Source organism: Chlamydotis macqueenii, chromosome 8, assembly GCF_036417535.1.
Source record: "Chlamydotis macqueenii isolate bChlMac1 chromosome 8, bChlMac1.mat, whole genome shotgun sequence".
NCBI classification, from domain to species: domain Eukaryota; kingdom Metazoa; phylum Chordata; class Aves; order Otidiformes; family Otididae; genus Chlamydotis; species Chlamydotis macqueenii.
Window position 1 is genome coordinate 32,051,452 of NC_141563.1, and position 19,098 is coordinate 32,070,549.

At 39.3% G+C, this 19,098-nt stretch overlaps 1 protein-coding gene across 1 annotated transcript in view; it reads right to left on the reverse strand.

Annotated features, from left to right (window-relative positions):
- The window catches only part of SLC1A7 (solute carrier family 1 member 7), a 54,793-nt gene that overhangs the window by 34,973 nt on the left and 722 nt on the right, over positions 1-19,098 (reverse strand). Inside the window, exons 2-3 of the mRNA XM_010124606.2 lie at positions 18,488-18,567; positions 2,550-2,765 (exon numbers count right to left, since the gene is read on the reverse strand). Coding sequence (XP_010122908.2) covers positions 2,550-2,765; positions 18,488-18,567 — 296 coding nt within the window. The remainder of the gene's footprint in view (positions 1-2,549; positions 2,766-18,487; positions 18,568-19,098) is intronic.

Here is a 19,098-nt window from a genome sequence, read left to right on the forward strand (position 1 = left end):
TATGTGTATCATCATGCCAAGATTCATGCTTTTAAAATAAACCCCACAATTATGTCACATATATAATCTCTCCACTTGTAGGTTTAGCATTCTTCATTTGCAGAATACCAGATGTTTCCTGTGTAAACTTCTGTGCACATATGCAATTGACAAATTGGGAGGAAATGAATGAACTGAGAAGATAAGCCAATCTGGGCCTAAAAAGATGGTCTCCAGCTGTGAATGGAAGTGATTTATCATTGAGCTAAAGGATCAGCTTTGCTAGCTCAAACCAGCAGATACATCATTACATTTAATCCAGACTTCCACATAGATACTTAGGAGTTTTTCAATTGACTTCAGCAGAGCCAGGATTTCACCCATATTTTGCCTAGGCTGAAAGCCCACTCCCCACAGTTGTGTTTTTCTTATTTATTTATTTAGTAAATGTGGTTATTTCTGTAGTGGAGGGATAAAAACCATCAGTTTGTGCACTCAGGGTAGAAAGATGGCAGCTGTGACTGCTGCTAAGCACAGCAAAAGGAGAGAGCTTGATTCTCCTTTTTTAAGCTTTGGTAATGAGAGTGGCTTGTTGGCCTGTCGTTGTTGACACCTGCCCAAACCAGTGAAGACTTTCGGGTTCTGCAGATGGAAAGCACATGCCTGGTTGGAAACATGAATACCTGAAATATGCATGCAAGCTATTATAATTTGCTCAGGTCAGTGTTTGTAGGAAGTGAAATTATAGATGATAATTGCAAATGTTTAGATCAGGGCACAGTATTTTACCTGCAGTGAGGCTCAGCAGAATAGCGTTCCCAAACCTCATCCCTAAATCTGTGGTGTACAGCGACTAGCCAGACAGAGATGAAGAGATGAGATTGTAACTCAGATCTCAGGGTCCAGTCACACAAACATTCAATTGTTTTATGCAATCATAGTACTATAGAACTGAATTTAAATTTTGCATGCCCAAATTACTCTTCACCTGACTCATCTCCATGAACTAGCTTACCGTGGGTCTCAAAAAACAATTAGGCTGGTGAGAGGAAGGGGATGGGAACCTATGGCGAGAGAGACCCTTTCCAGAGGCAGCTGTAAGGTCAGTTTGGATGTAAGATTGCTCTGTATGTCTCGCTATGCCTTTCCTTGTCTAAGAGCGAGGCCTTAGAAACAGCTCAGCACACCAGAAAGCCACCATGAACACAATCATTAAGAAAACAGTTTACTTAAATTCCCTTTTACTTCTATCAGTCTCAGAGCTACTCTGTCATAGTAAGGGATTCAAAGCTGCAGTAACTTGTTCAGTTCCTTCCCCTTGGTGTAGGAATTATAGTCCTTTACGAAGCAGAAAAAGAATAATGTGATTTAACAGTAAGTCACAGGCACACACATGAATTCCACTGTACGCACATCGCGGCAAAGTCACTGGGGAGATACAGATGCCATAAAGTGGGCATCTTCCCATTGCAGAGGAAGAGGGTTTCATGGAAGGCTACAAAGGAGAGCGCGCTCAGCTGCTGCTCCATGACTAATGTCGTTTGGCCCGTCCTCAGTAGGACATAGATACAATAGGAAAACATGAGGGTTTCAGATGGCCTGGCTAAGTGCAACTCGGAGGAGAAAAAAAGAATCTTTATAAGCTTTTAATCCCAGTTCATTCTGATTTGAGGTCCCAGTAACTCTAATTAAAGTACTTTGTGTGCTGAGGACCTGTCAGGGTCAGCAATTTGGGTTTTGAAAGACAAACTCTGCAACATTTTTAATTTTAATAAGTCAAACTCCAAAGAGAACTCTTTGTGTTTTGGATACACACTAGGCCTAGATGCCCCTGCCCAATACGGTATGAGATCATCGGCTTGAGAAACTACCAAACAAAGGCAAAACTTGGTCTTCCTGCGGGAGAAAAATAAATCTGAGGCACATACTATGTTCAGCCAGGAAACTAACCCCACTAGCACCTGAAATGTTGAGACAAAGAGGGATATTCAGGCAAGGCTATAAATACGCCATCAGTGCTCCAATTCTGACAAAGTAAAACAAACAAGAAAAATCCACAGAGCAGAACAAATAATGTGATAAAAAATAAGGAAGAAAAAGATCACAACAGTGGCCTTTCTAATTGTGTCGTTCATCTGAGAGTTGCTATGAGAAGTTGTAATGGCATTTTAAAGAATTATTTATTGAAAAATGTGGATTTCAGTTCTTGTATTTAAGGTTTTTCTTATTACAGCTGTCTGCCCTTATTTAAATTAACATTACATTTTAATACTGTCTCGTCCTTAATAACAGATTTCATTATGAGCTTCACAGGCTCATCTGTGGGAGTAAAACAAAAACAACCTACCCCAGTGCTGTTAGTACTTCTGATACATTTGGTGGCCATTCATTTAAATTTTACTAGAAATGGCCAGTATAAACATCTGATAATTTGAAAATAATCTTCTGAAATTTTCTTGATTATTTTTCTTGATTTAAACAACATGTCCATCCTTAGGCTCATAACTTATCCCCATGCAGTTATGTACAAAATGTTACCCTCAGAAAGCAGAAAGAATGAATGTAGTTACCGGATTAAGTCAAGCAGTGCATCTGCAGAGCTCATGATGGGTTTTCCGCCCTCTTCAGTGCTCTCCTTCTGTGCCGCTCCACCGGGATGGATAATGGAGACCATAATTATTCCCACAACCACAGCCACAAATGTTGTCCACAGGTAGTAAGTGACGGTTATGATACCTAATCGACTGGAAGTCTTGGCATCCAGAGCTGCTAGCCCAGACATTAAGCTGTGGAAAGAAAACACAACATATATAGTATCTTTTCCATAACATTAATGCAACTGAAAACCTCATTTCCTAATTATTCCAGTTTTCCTGCTTCTCTCAGGATTGCCTGCATATCAGTGCTTTAGAACCTGGCCAGTGACACTAAAGCTGTAGCCTCTGTGTTGAAAGGGATGTTTCCCAATTGCCACATGAGATCCTGGTTACTGGAGGGAACTTGCAAGCTCAGGCTGCACGCATGGGGACTGAATCCTATTGACTGTTCTCTGAAGCTCAAGGGATAGTTTCACATAACCTACATGTGTGATGGCTCAGTTCACAGGAGCAATGGCAATAACCAGTCATACCAGCTTAGGTGTGAAACTCTACATATAATTTTACAGAATCATAGAATAATTCAGGTTGGAAGGGACCTCTGAAAGAAATCTGGTCAAGCCCCTTACCCCTTCCTGTATGAAGCCAGATCACAACTTCAAAATGAAAAACACTAAAGGGAAATGTTGTCATATAGTCCATTTCTTACCTACAATAATAACTTTATTTTCTTTCTAAATCAATACAAAACACAATACATTTTTGCTTTAGCAGGGGGTACATTTGGGAGCAGATGGTGATTCAGTGTACCTCCAGCTGAAGTGGAGACATTGTGTGGCATGCAGAGGAAACTCCTTCATGGGCAGGTGGGACTACACAGTGGTGAGCAAAGAAAACGCTATGGTCACTTCACCCTTCTCTTTCCTCTTTAGCTCCCTGCCCATCACTGCCAGAAGATGACCAGTAGTCATCCTCTTGCTTGTATGGCTTGCCTCTGCCAAGCTATACAACGCTCTGCCAAGTGCTTTACCTCTCTTTTATAGGCAAATCAGACAGGGCACTGTTTGGTCTCTGAACTTGCTCCAGGCTACTCTGACATAGGCTCTGGAGCTTTTTCCAAGTGACCCAAAGGCTGAGATTTGTGTGGCTAGAAGGACTAGGGATGTGATTGTCCCCCGGTACTTGGCACTGGTGAGGCCGCACCTCAAATACTGTGTTCGGTTTCAAGCCCCTCACTACAAGAAAGACATTGAGGTGCTGAAGTGTGTCCAAAGAAGGGCAACAAAGGTGGTGAAGGGTCTGGAGCACAAGTCATGAGGAGCAGCTGGGGGAATTGGGGCTGTTCAGCGTAGAGAAAAGGAGGCTGAGAGGAGACCCTATTGCTCTCTACAACTACCTGACAGGAGGCTGTAGCAAGGTGATTGTCAGTTTCTTCTCACAAGTAACAAGCAATTGTAAGTGAGGAAATGGCCTCAAGTTGTGTCAGGGGAGGTTTAGATTGGATATTAGGAAAAATTTATTCACAGAAAGTGTTGTCAAGCACTGGACCAGGCTGCCCAGGAAAGTGGTTGAGTCACCATCCCTGGTGGTATTTAAAAGATGTGTAGATGTGGAACTTAGGGACATGGTGTAGTGGTGGACTTGGCAGTGTTAGGTTAACGGTTGGACTCGATGATCTTAAAAAAAGTCACTTCCAACCTAAATGATTCTATGATTCTATGAATAATTATCTGTGAACTCTTCAAAGCATACATCTCTGGAAAACTGCAGGGAAAATAAAATACCACATTTGCCATTTGGTGTGCCCCACTGTCTAGCTTTCTCATCAAAACAGAACCGTTTATCAGGCCTTTCCTCGTGAACAGTAATTTACTAAGCTGCACCTGCTTGAATGAGATCTTGGTCTCATTCAGGAGATCTCTTCACTCTGCTGAGCAAGACTGTCTAAAGCCAATGCTAAAGTGCAGCTTAGCCTTTACAGTAGATTTAATGAAATCAAATGGGTGGGATTTAGGGCTCAGGTTCCTGCTATCCACTAGATTAATTAAGAAAATGTATTGCTTTTCTGCATTGCCATTCTCTCATCCTGCATGGGTTTTGTTAACATTATAGGAGCAAGGGGAAGCATTGGCTGCACTGTAATATGGATCATTTAGAAAACGAGCATCTCAGTAACTCCCGCTCTTGTAACCATTGTTCTTCCCACTCTTTTATCATTGTACTTGATAAAAATTCCACCATTCTGCATGTCTGTAAAGCACTGTGTACAAACACAGCACTACATGTTAAAAAACCAGTAGCAGCAGTGATACTTAATTCCTTGGCATTTCCCTTGGATGGGTCCATATGGACAAGTATATTTTCTAAAACTTTTTTTTTTATATAAAACAGGTGAGTTAAATGCATTTGTCTCAGATTATTGCATTAGTTTTCTGTAAAACAATCTCTATGTTGTTATTAGATTTCTAGGACTGAACTCTTCTCATAGGCTGAAGTTTCTCAGGCCATTGAGCCAGTTCAACTGCTCACTGATGCCCAAAGAAGATACCTACATTGCACTAGACTTCAGCCCTGTTCCACTCCCCACCCTAACCTTCTCAGGAAAGAAAGGAAAAATTAAAATCAGGGTGATTTTTAACTAGCTGGATGTTTTTCATGGTAAAAATTTCCAGTGTTCTTTATAAATATATTATGCAGGGAAACAGACAGCAGTGGTATGAAGGCCTGACTGTTGACCAGCAGATCTGTAACTTGTAGGTAGGACACCATGCAGAGTGATTACTTGGAGATGGCACTACCGAAGAGATAGACAGTACACTTCTCTTCCTGGCACTGCCCTGAAGCCACTATCAATGTGGTAAAGCCACAGTGCTTCTGTTGTCCTTGACGCTGGCATGTAGTGTTTGTTCTACAGAACAACGAGGAGATGAATCCTGCACATAGCACTTGAACTGTCTTGGCTGTTCACCTGAGAAGTATGTCCAGAAGTACTCAGAGACAAAAGCCCTAATTAAATACGTCCAGTGGTTCATGTGCCTTTGGGGGTGCTACCTCAGTGTCAAGACGTTGGGCCGTTAGGATCCGGGAGGATGTTGTACAGCTAGAATCTAATCATACATTGGCTCTTAGGTGACAAATCCTGAGGGGGCTAATAATGAGATTGCTGTATCTTGGGGATATTCATTAACAAGATCATCATCTGTAATGAGATTATCCTGTCACCAGATAAAGTCATGCTTGGTTCATGCTGTGATGAGAAAGTCCTCAAAAGTAATTAACTATGGAGATGCAGCAGGGGTAACTGTGGTGTGACAGAAGCATGAACAAAAGTCTGGGTTCATACAATGCTCTGTGTTTTTCATGGCCTGCAGTGCTCAGTTTTAAGAAGAGACCAGTGGAAGCAATTCTCCAGAGGCTGTGGAGTAACACTGGTCATGTAATTTTCAGCAATTGCTCAGAATCATTTTCAGAAAAAAATGCTAGTATGAGACAGTAATCACTCATTAGCTTTTTTTTTTTTTTACTATAACTCAGTAACTATTGTTGCACTTGGTTTCATATGTTTGAAGTCAGAGGGAACAGGACAGAAGATGTAAAGGTTAAGAGACATCACAGTTATTGTATGAAGTAATGCACAGCTACATCACAGGAGTTCCTCACCACTGATCTCTAGAGCTCTAACATTCACATAATGTAGCCAAAAAATGACCAAAAAAAAGTACTTTTCTTATATCCTAGATAATAGGAAAGTCAGGAGGAATAAGCTTCCAGATGGTTTAACTTAAGATCACTGTATCATGTTCAGGTTTTCCCTTTAATTCTAATTTTCATCAGACACTCTTGGCTACATAAAAATTTCCCCAACAGTTTCCCAGGCTGCTTCTAAGACTGAAGAAAGATCTTCCCATGCCATCCACTACTAGACTACCAGGAAACACAATGGAATGAAAAACAGAGTACCTTTCATTCTTGTCAAACCTCAGAATCTGGTTAGGCTTGGAATAACAGGACAGATAATTGACTCATAGATTAAAATGATTTGACTTACTATGTAGCTAAGTAGTTTCCACATGCATGTTTCATGTGTAGCTTCCATAACATGTTTTAATGATTGCCAAATGGATAAAACAGGCTTAAGACAATGAAAATATATCTATATCTTTTCTGAATAATTACAGTACATCTCACTTATTTAATCAGTCTGGTAAAAAAAAGTTTCCACAGAAGTGTAATTTCATGTTCAGGGACTATTTCTTAGTCTGTATAGAAAACAAATTATGTCAAGCCTAAGGCTTCCAAAATATGTGTTAATGAGTTTTGGATGAGATATTAAATCTTGTAGTGCAGGATTTAAGTGAAATCTCTTATTACTGTGATTTAAGAGGTTTCTTGCACCTTGCTTTGAAACATCTGGTGCTAGATATAATAACAGACACCATAGTAGACTAAATAGCCTCATGACCTCTTTATCTCCTGCATGGATTGTTCCAATTACATGTAAAAATGATCTTCCTATGGCTTTTCTTTCTGCTGTCTAGAGTAGTCTACTTCATTTTTTTTAAATTCTATCGTATTTACCCAACAAATCTCAGATGAAATTGTGTTCTCAGAGACTACACCTGATTTGAAGAATAGCCTCCAAAATTGTTGTATCTGCTGCGTATCTGTGCAAGTTTCTGTCCTACGGTCCTTGTACGTCTGTGGCTTTCAAGCCTCTTCAAGGTTCTGTTTTGATAATCTGAAGATCTCTCCATAATGCAAACCTGATGCTCCACAATACTTTCAGGTTTACAGTCTTTCTAGGGTTTATATTTTCAGTCTTAACAAGTAAAAGAAATTTGGCTTTTTTTTTAATTGGGACTTAGGTAATTCTAAATCTACTCTGCTTTGTTTTCTGGGGAATAAGTTGTTCTGATGCAGCCAAATCTGTCTTGTCTCTTCTCTGAACTATCTAGCCACATTTTTATTGGAGAAATAAAGTCAGAAAGCCAGTAAACTAAATAGCAGTGTTTTGATTAAAAGCTGGATATGGCCAATAATTCAAAAAGTTTATTTACTTCTAGCATTTTAGTGGGTCAGATATTTAAGACAATTATTTCGCTAAGACTTAAATTGTTTCATTGCTTATTGTTAGTAAAAGAAATCCTGGCTAAATTATTTTCTCTAGGATGGCTTAATTGAAGTTTGTTTACTTTTTTTTTTTTTGGACAGTCTCAATGTGATTTACAAAAGGTTACAATGAATTCTTTCTTTATGAGGTCCTTGTTGAGGGAACCAAGCCATGATCAGTGGAAGATCTAATGAAAACTAGATTAAGCTTTTAAGGGGAAACTAGAAGGGAAGAGGAAGACCTCAACAAGTCCCAGAATTATTCTTATCTGTGACTCATTAAAAATACAAAATCATTACTAGGTTGTTTTAAATATTGGTAATAGTACAAACCAATGAAACTGTGAAGTATTAAGTTTCACGTCTACTTTGAGAGAAATCTGCATAAACCCCCTAAAATTAATACAGCAATTTTGATATAATGAGGAAGGGAATTCTTTCAATATCTTGCAAATCTAATTAGTGCCATGCAAACAAATAGCTAAACCCTTATGAGCACCTCTAGGCTTGTTCTGGCTGTCACTGATAAGCATCAGAGTACTTATGAAGTATTTTATTTATAAATAAAAATAGAACTTTTTATCTTCTCTGTAATTCTCTAGTGTTTTTCATTGGCCTCTGCTAAAAAGCACATTTTTTGTCCTGTCTCAAGATCAAAACCTATATCTCTAGAAAAGGAAAATACAAGAAGCTGCTGTTAAGACCCCATTCTGCATGTTTATTTTGTCTTCCTCTCCACCAGAAGCCATCTGGATGTTGCTTTGAAATAGATGGATTATGGATAAAGTTATCAGAAGGGATTAGTGTGATTAGAAAGACATTAATCCTGTCAAGAAGTAATGGTCAAGTATTAACCACCAACAGTTGTTCCTAGAATCATGTTTGTTTTCATTCATCCCGTACCCTCCCTCGCATTCTCATTTTGTAATTGCATACCGTAGAAAAGACCTTCCTAAGCAAGTTCTCCCAGTGAGGCTGGGAAGCTCCTCTAACAGCTACATTAGAGATTATTATATTACAGTTGAGCATCACGAAAGTGAAGTGCTGGCTTCACTAATGCTGCTTGATCATGCAGGCAGGCTGTCGCTTACCTTTTTGTCAAGGTCAGTGCCTTCAAGTTTCAACATGGTAATAATCTCCATTTCCATAGCACAAGCCATTTAATCATCTTAAAATGCTTTACTAATATAACCTGCTATCATACAGGAAGGCAGTATCGCCATTTTACAGACAAGGAAACAGAGAAATTATGGCATTTTAAATTAAGACAAACAATTTGCAGTGAATAAAGATAAGCCTGTCTGTATTGCAGTGGACCACCAGACTTTTCCTCATCTGTGCCCAGGTATCTGTGCTTTCAGGGCAGGCTGTTTCACTTCCATGGAGGAACCATTTATGGATGAACAGTTTGCAACAAAGAAAATAAGACTCTTTACAGTAATGAGAGAAAGAGATAGGAAACTTTCTCTGGCTTTTTCTGTAGTTTGATGCTTGACTTTGCTCTTAGTCTCTAGTGGAGTTAAAATTATTTCAGCAGTGAGAAAGAGGAGTTTCTAACTCCTGGGGGAAGTTAGAGAGTTTCTAACATGACAGAATACCTACAGAGCAAAACAGTGCCATGGCTGTGATAGAGAAGCCTGCTGCTCTCATCACATGCCAGAGTGACAGCGGTACTGGTGGGGGGATTGTAGCCCATCCCTGTCTCCGCTTCACCTTACATGGTCTGCCCTTACTTACTTACTTACTAAGTGCTATGTTACAGTTTAGTTTTTTCATCTCCAGATGTCATATCACAGTGCACATGAAAAAAAGCCTCCTGCCCAGACATGTGCAAACAGCTGCTTAGCACATCTGTTGGTCTGTACCTGCATACACATTCCAGACCATCAAGTGGCATCTTGGTTGGAAGCTGGGGCCATCCTACACCTCCCGTCCCATCCACCCACTTTTGAGTGATGCCAGGACCTCTCATGTGGCATGACACCATTTGGCTAAGTACAGAGGAAAATAAAATCCTGCAGTAATCCATGTTCACACCCCAAACTAAGCTGGATCAGGTGTATGTTGTGCACTTGTAGAAGGGCAGCCCATTTGTACAGATGAGCACTCCGTCTTCTGTGTTTGTGTACAGTCCTGGCAGGCAATAAAGTGACACCTACGCTCTCTGTGAATTTTACTCAGACTCCAATAGTTCTGCATACTGCTGGTGTACTAACAGGCTTCCACTGATCTGAACACAACTAAGGAAATATCATGATCACTTGTAGTCAGTGGAATGATCCCCAATGTCATGTATTATTAACAGTTTCATAGTATTACAACATGATTTTCAAAGGACACGCAAGTCTAGAATCCTCCTGAAGGTCCAGGGAGCTACTAAGGTTCATCTCCTTTGAAAATCAAGTAGTAGGAAACAGCATTTTTAAAGTTTAGATATCTTGAGATAAATGAAAATAGTGTCTATGCTCAAAAAATAAAACCACCAAAAAGCGGAAGCTGTTTTACAAATAGTACTGTTGCAGCAGTCTCTGTATGGTTAGATTATCAGCTGTAAGTAGCCCTGGAAATGTGAATTAACTTTTCAGACAGCCTTAGCAAATAGCTATTTTACTAAACACAGTGGAAGCTCAGAGGTGTCAGGCATGATGGAAAACCTGGCTCTTCATCTTCAAACAATGAACAATATGTTAGAAGATCTTGCTGTCTGCAGTACACTATTTGCAATGATTGTGTTTAATTTTACAGCTAGGCTGCTGGAAAAGAAACAGAAATCTACATAAGAAACCAAATTTACATTTCTAGTACACCATAACATGCAGACTTTTCAGATTCTGTTTTGTAAATAATGCTTTATAAAATAGTAAGAGTTTTATTTTTTACACAAAATGTTGGGGTCTCTTTTTCCTTATTATCAAACTCTTGTAACTGTTGATGATAAACTGACATATATAGCAAAAATCCTGCCAGGAATTCACATCATGCATTGTATTTTCTTAGTGTGCAATAGGAAATCTGTTTTTATAGACTAACGTAAAAAAGGCAGGACTTTGTACAGCACACAGTGAAGATCAATGTCCAATGGCTATTCTGCCACTGCTTCCTCCCAAACAGCCCAATATGCAAGGCTACCGCGATACCTCGATGAATGCTGGAAGGGATGAACAGCAACCTTTGATCACTGACTAATAAAGGAGATCTGAGACATTGTAGTACAGCTCACGCAGAATTCAGGCTGGCTTGTTGACTTTAGCTGCTCTGATTAAAAAAAAAATCCTAAATTCAAAGGTCAGGATGCAAATGAAAACAAATTATCTATTCAATATGGATGTGCAGCTTCACATCTGTGGGAAAAGCCAAGAATCTTAATAATACTTGATTTTCTGTTCTGTCAGTTCTTTCAAGTGTTTTTAGATTAAGAAAAAGGCAAAAGGATTTGAAACACAAATTTGGATTATAAACAAATGTCAGATTTATTCAACTGTTTATAGCTGTATGATTCGTGTTTCTGTCCTAAGGAAACAGAGGGAATCCAGCCAGCTCCTCAAGCGCCACATGTCATTGCTATTTCTTTTGTGAGGCACTAAGTATTACAGAGCTTTTAGAGGAGTACAGAAAAATTCTGTCAGGTCACAAATTGCTCATACCCCATTTGTAATCACTTCAGTGCTTTCCACACCCATTCATTTTGTGATCATAGATGCTAATCATACATCAGTAGATCCCTACTGATGCTGCCTAAATAACTGGTACTGGGTTGGTCCAATTTTGGCATTACAGCATGCATAACTGCAACATGTAATTTTTCACTGAAACAGTTTGGACCTTTAGGTTGCACAAGCAAAAGAAAACACTAGAAGACAGTATGTGATCTGACCATTAGACTCTGTATTCCTAAACACAGCTAAAAACATTGATAATGTGCCAGATTATAATGTAGTGAAACTTCTGAAGATATCTGAGGCACGGAGGAGGGATTCTTAAGGTTTCCTAAGAAGGCAGAATGGAATTTTCCTCTACAAGCTGAGGCAAACTCAAAGCATCCTTTGGAGAACTTTTGGAGAAATCTGACGTCAGTTCTGCAATATAATAGCAATACAGATAATTTAAAGCTGTATAATGGTGTTGAGTGAGATTGCGCTCTGACCAGTTCTTCTTACCCTTTGGTAATCCTACCCTTTCAGTTTCACCCAAGTACGGATTTGTCTAGTCATCTCCTTAAAACTCACATCTCTAGACTCACTTTCTCCACAATAAAGACTGGAGATCGCATATCCTAGGAAAGGGCTAACAGCTTGTTCTCACTGCAGTGAAATGTATTTTTATTATTATTTACATTACAGTGATACATATGACATGTAGTTCAGAAACGGGACATTATACACACTTTACATTCTTATTCAGGTACCCCACAGATTTGTCCATATTAACCCAACAGGAGGTTTACCCTCCTCTGTTGGAGAAGACCTGTTCGTGAGTGACAGTATTCTTCTATTGGTAAAGTAACACAGGTGAAATAGAGGAAAAAGTCCAGAGTCTAATAATGTGAAGAAAAAGCCCTATGTTTCCAAGAGAAATTTAATTCTGTGGGAAAATACAGCTGCTGATAAAACATTGTTCTGAACAGGCTCCTCAGAGAACCGTAAGCAGCATTTTGCAGCTGTTCCTCAACACCTCACCAGATAATTCAGTACATAAATCTGATTGCACTTGATTATGCCCCAGTTTGGCAGCTGCACAAGCATAAGAACAGAGTGACTGGTATTTAGGAAATAATGACCAGAGGGAATAGTTTAACTCATACATAGCAGAAAAGACCTAGCCCAAACTGACCAGAAGCTTATGTTACCTTTCCTTTCCCAGTCAGTCTTCAGTTAAATTATATTAATTTGTCAAGACATAGAAAAATAGAAAACATAGAAAAATGTTTTCAACATAGAAAATATTTCTCAGTACCAGGAATGGATTAGAAGAAATAGTACTGCACATACCATCACTCATGTAAACCAGTATTATTGAGTGAATTAATTTTGGCTGTCCTCTTGGTTTAAATTTAATTATAAATAAGAAAAAAAAAAGATTGCTTTCATATCCTTTTAGAGATATTCATTCTCCTTCTGAATAGACATTATATTGGCCATATCTGGCACTGATTTATAATCATGGTAGAAGATTTAGATTGTAAATTTCCGTACGGGCCTCTAAGTGTTTGGGTCAAATTCTTCATCCCTAACAAACTGTAAGCTTAAGTAGTAAAACAGACAAATAATCTCCAGTCTGTGGTCTATTACCAGTTTCATCTACAGCTGACAGCAAGCAAAGCAGTGCAGACACAATTTACCCAAGCTAATGGTCTTTCTCACAGCATGTTTCTAACCAAACCCTAAACTCCCAAGGAATATACTGTTGCTGTCAAGTTATTTAGGGTATGTCTGCACAGACAGCTGCAGACAGAGATGAACTCGCTCTGCCTTCGCTCTGAGCTGCCAAGGCTGCGCGGAAGCCGTATAGCCACATTAGTCCTTCACATAGGAGCTTGGGCGCAAAGCCACGCTAATGCGGCTGTACGGCTTCCGGTATGGATCTGGCACCAGTCTGCCCAGTTTGGCTCATGGGCTAAGTGACTTCACATCTGCTTGCACCCAGAGCATCTCCACATCCTCTTGCAGAGTTTATAAAGTTGTCAGTTCTTCTAATGTAACTAATGAGTCCTGAGAGACAAATTTGGTATGGCATAGTACAGCTGAACAACTACAGTATTCCGTTAAATCAGAATGAGCAGTATTTTTAATTACTGGCATATTATGCCAATGCATTCCCCATTCAGAGAACTGTGAAAAAAAAACTGCGGAAAGGATACTATAATGGAGTAGGTTCTAATTAAATACTATGCTTTAACAGCATGAGCAAGAATGACCCACTCACGAATCTGAGCAGAAGGATAAGGGATTACCAGAACTGATGGCATTATGGACAGGAATCCCCTTAAAGAAAGACAGTTCTATATTTAGCATATCGTATTTAATTCAGTAACAAAACCCCAATGGTAACAAGTATTTATTACTACTCCATAGTGAGCCTTCAAATAAATATAAAATTTTATTAGCATACACTTGCTTATACCAGGTGCAGCATACTTAGCAGAATGAGTGTTATAATTTTTTAAAAATATAGGTCAAATCAGTTATTTAGATTTGACCGTAAAGGGAACAATCTTTCTTTAACAGATTCTGCACATGGAAAAGGATCAAATCGCTGCTAAACATTGTTTCTTAATTGTCTAGAAAACAGTTAGTGGTAAATACGTTAAAAATTTAATAATTATCCTAAGCTTAAGCAAAACAAACTGCTTTTTCTAAAAAAAGAATGTTCTGTGGGGTTACAAGCCTGTCAGACAGCTGAACAGTTTAATTCTGCCCTGACAATGCTTTCCCACAAGCAGTCTCAGTGCTTACCGTTAATCGTAGTCTTAGAAAACTGGGCCCTGTATCTTTTACCAGGTGAAAGCTTAATCATATAAACAAGGAGGGTGTTGAACTAAAGGATGCAATATTCTATTACATCTACAGGTAGACACAAAACAGAGAACTCAGTAGGTTCAGCTGGGGTAAATCTGTCTAACTCTGGCTTTGGCCTGCATTTCTGAAGAAGCAAGGTGTATGCAGACAAACCGTGTGTGTTAGAACCCTTACTAACAACATTTTAATTCATTTTTCTCTCAAATGACACAGATGGGATGGGAAAGAGAGAATTAGGTTCCTGTCAGGTCTGTGAAACTATATGGCTGAATAGAGGAAAGAAATAATCTGTGTTTGTCTAGTACTGTCTTGAAATAAGAACCAGGGGCTGCAAGCCCTGACTCTTCTCCAATCTGCCTTACAGATCTGCAGCACACACGTTTTGCAGTTAGATTTTGTCGTAGTTTAGCCTAGTTTAGTTTTAGCGAAGACATAGGAGGTCTGGTCCCAGAGCCCTGCAGCACCCTGGGAGCCAGCCCGCCTCCCCTGAGGGCTCACTGGCACCTCTGTGTTTTCAACAGAGCTGAATTTCCTTTCTGGGGAAAACGCCACAGTGTAAGCACTCTGCCTACTGGAAGGAATCCACGCCAGAAAAAAAAAACAACAGAATTATAAATGCCTCAGCAGCAGTAATTTTTTCAGTCAGAATTTGCAGCTTCTTCAAAAGCTCAGTCACAAGCAGATACGAAGTTGTAACAGACCAGGTTTCAGTAACAGCTTCCCCAAAAAGTCAATGCAGTTACGCTTACTGAAAATCAAGTTTCTGACCCACTGGAAGTCGATCAGTACAAAACTGGTAACCTGAGGTGAAGATGGTGGGGCAAGGGAGGGGCACAAGGACAAAGACGCTCCGAAGGGAGGTGACAGGGCGTGAGTTATGGCACAATACCTGCCAGCGTGGCTCGTGCCAGCACCCATGCCTGGCACTGCTGGCACAGACAGGATTTGGTCAGAGGGTTTATATTACCTTTAGTAAATGCGAGAAGACATTAATGTGAAAGTTAAGTATTTGTTCTTCTCCCAGTCTTTTTGCTTTCTGCAGAGCACAAAGACATTGACATCAGATTTTATTATTTCAAGCATTTAAGAAGTTGAGAAACTAAATTGATGCACAGGTATTTCTGCCAATTGACTTGGGCAGTGGGAGGAGAGTTTATAATTAACCATACTCAAAAAGAGGAGAGATTTTATTTTCTGGGTAGGTAGCACTACTAGAAAACGCCTGGGATGAACAGCGTCCCAGAAGGTCCTGCTGCGCTGGAGTGACTGAACATGCTTACTAACTCGTGGTTCCTCAGTCTTCTACACAGAGCCACCTCCTGGCTAGAGGCTGTAATACAGACTGAGCCTCCACACACGCCTGGAAATGTGTTAGATGGAAGGAAATGATGGTTTAACAAATTTGAACACCTTGGGCCAGCTGAGCAGCAGATGCCTGTCTGAAGACCTGTATCCATGCTTTTTAAATATCTCAGAAGACTCAGGGCAGCATACACTGAGATTCACCTCTGTCACTGCCATGTCTGTGCGTGCCAGTTTGAAAACCTGAGATATGTGCTGAAGCCTTTTGCATATAAGGGAGAAAAGACATTATTTGCATTGCACTTATCCTATGAGGATCAAGGCCTCTGTCCCAAAGAGAATCAGGGAATTTCAGATCTCCTGCAGTCAATCTTCCAGGCAGAGCTGAGTGTGTAACCATGCTCAGGCAGAGTGTAAGTGTTTAACTATGAATTCAGATTTGCTCCTATTCTCTCTGAACTCCCTTAATAGTCCCACTTCCAATTTTAAAAGCAGTGTACTATGTTTATACATATAATAAGTACTGTACATCTAGCAACTGCAGGGTCTAAGATTTGATCTTGTAACACTCCCTTACTGAGTATGCCTAGGGCAGATACAAACTGTCAGACTTCTTTCTTTATATTGCTAATAGAAGCAGCATCCTTTGTTATGTGGGTACCTGTTCTCACCACTGACAAGAGCAAACTCTATACATCAGACACTTAGTGAATACTATATTGGGCATACGTATGAACAGGGCTAAACCTCAGGCAGAGGAAGGGAGAAATCAATATATACTTCTTTTAGAGTCATTGTATGATGCTATGAAGCTTGTTTATGTAACCAGGTAACTGAAATAATGTCAACCTCCACCCTTAATGAAGGTCCATGTCACGATAAAAACAAAAGCTCATAAAAGGGTTAAACTGGAAAGCTAGTTTTACTGGTGGTTGCTTTTTCAAGATTTTTCTGTCTGTGAGAATACAAAAAGTAAGGCCACAGGTGATAGAAGATAGCAGAAACATGTACAGGAGCTCTGGGATACAGCACTGTACATTGAATAAACAGTCTCCTGTTGTTTGACTGATTTCTTCTGCACTCAACGAACTTTAAAAATAAACACAGTTCAGTCAGAGATACTGGACCAGATCATCAGTTTCTTCTTCCTAATGGATACAATCTGCAAAGTTCCTGCTTTAACTCTCTAGCTATCAGGTCTAAAGAGGGATAGTATAAATTTTCAGCCACTTCTGTTTAAGGTTGGATTTGTGCTAGTGACCTGTAAGTGCAAGATTTTCTAGTCTGTTATCAGTTTTCTGAGCCACACACTTGCCACCTTTTACTTCTGCCACAACCCTTCAAGATAAACTCTGGACTTGAAGACAGTGTATTTTGCACTGACTGCCTCTTTTAACCCTCCTTTCTCACCTTCCCTTTTCTTTACAAGTATTTTTTTTACTTGTTAGTTCAAGAAAAACATTGCATTAACTTAAACTAGGAGAGTAAAATTAGAGCTTTGTGCTGTACCCTTGGCTTTTGTGAACAATAATACAGAGTAATTTAGACGATAATTTAAATATCATTGCTCCCGCAGGACAGGCTGAGAATATTCAAAATCCACAAAGAAATTTAGTTTATATGTGTATGCACACTGGTAAAAACACAGAGCACTGGTTTACTCATTTTATGAAATATATGTGTAGGAAATACTGTGCTTGTTGTGAAAAAAAAAAAAGACTGTACAAGAATATAATTATATTTGGAGTATTTTTTGTTTGCAAAAACTTGAAATTTCAGTATGGAATAGCAAGCGATGGTTAGTTTGTTATACAGGGAGATAGATTCATGCTGTCTTACAATGAGAGCTAATGCCTCTGAAGGTCTGTAAAATTTTCTCTCTTTCTTCCTCAAAGGATGGAGTCCATCAGTTCTAACAGCGCAGCTCAGAGATTCACTCCTGACACATCTGTAGGTAACCTACACAGCTGTGCACATCTAGAGGCAGATGTGTCAGATGACAGGCTGTGTCAGAGCAGCTCTTCCCCACTGTGCTGCTTCCTCTCCTGGCATCTCAGAAAAAAAACAAGGGGATTTAAAGAACTACACATTTTAGGGAAGGGCATGTGACTCTGCTGCAACCCTTTTCTATCTTTACTATGTCACTTCCTCGTGTGAGATTCTTCTTGTCAAGAAGAAATCTGTCACCAAAGAGTGCAAGATTTTTTTTTCTCAGATCTGGTTAGGTAAAGTTAGCCCTGTTACTCTCCATCTCTCCTTATCTCTTCTCTTAGCATTAGGCTGAGAGCTTTTGGCCATCCAACTGGTATTTGTGATTGTGGTCAGTTAGAAGACATGACAAATTTAGGAGAGAAAAAGCTATCCTGAATTATGCCCACCTACTGCAAAGGCAGCTACCATGCACCATCCCTCAGCACCAGGATCTAGATCATTAATCCTACCACCAGCAAAGTGGCACCACTAAAGGTTCTACCTTTAATGTACTAAGAAATCACTTTCACTTCCAGCTGAAGACAGGCATATATTATTAGTTCACTGGAGACGTTGTTTTTTTTTCCAATATTTGTCATACTATGGCACATCTCTCAAAATATTGAAAAGACTATAAATTAACTGTGCTTTTTCATCTTATCTGTATGGTGTATTATTTCAATTGTTCAGATTTAAGGTAGATTTTTTTATAAGGTGTGTTATTTATTCCACATATTTAACTTCTATTTAGCTTGAAGGAAAAGGAGCTCTCATTACAAGGAGAGAAGAAAACATCAATAAAAAAACCCCAAAACACTAGTTTTAAGGAAATAATAACTATATGAGGTATTGTAGAAATGTTCCTATAAAATATATTCGTTGCTGCACTATAAATATGAATGTACAGCAGTCAGTAACTTTAACATCAATTCAGTTAAACCCAAAATAGCGGTGATGACACGTCTCATTTAGGAAACTTCAGAAGTTATTGGAACAATCATTGTCCTCACTTACCTTGAGACAACCAGTGGGAGAATCAACATTTTCAGCATCCTCATCAGTAACTCACCAGGAAACTGGAAATAACTAATTTCCTAGAAATACATGGAGAGATGCTTATTGTTTTGAGATAAAGACTATCTTTCTTCATGAGTCCTGCTAGAGCAGGACTCATGAAGAGTCCTCTCTCTGGATGAGAGATCAGATTACACTGGTAAAATCTGCAGCTTTGGTATATAAGGTGGCAAAGATAGTAGGCTTTAAAAAATAATTTAAAAATTGATTAGATTACATATTGTGTTGTAATTGAACAAAACCACACTACATTGTTTGTTCCTTTACAAAGGAAGACAAACATGAAATATGTCGTCTCTCGGGGACTACTGTTAACAGCTTGCCCTGAGTAATCTCTTCATTTTGCATTTTGTGTTTTGCTAGATGTGTACAAAGCTACTGCTTGGACACAAAAGATGTTCAGACAGTGGTTAGTAGTAGGAGAACATAGAATTGTTTTAGTTTGGTCACAGGTACTAAGTGCCATATTTTAAAATTCAGATTTATATTTTGTGCTCAAACAACGCATTCAGCAATGCATGTTGCCCTCTCTGTTCTGTCTGACCGATACA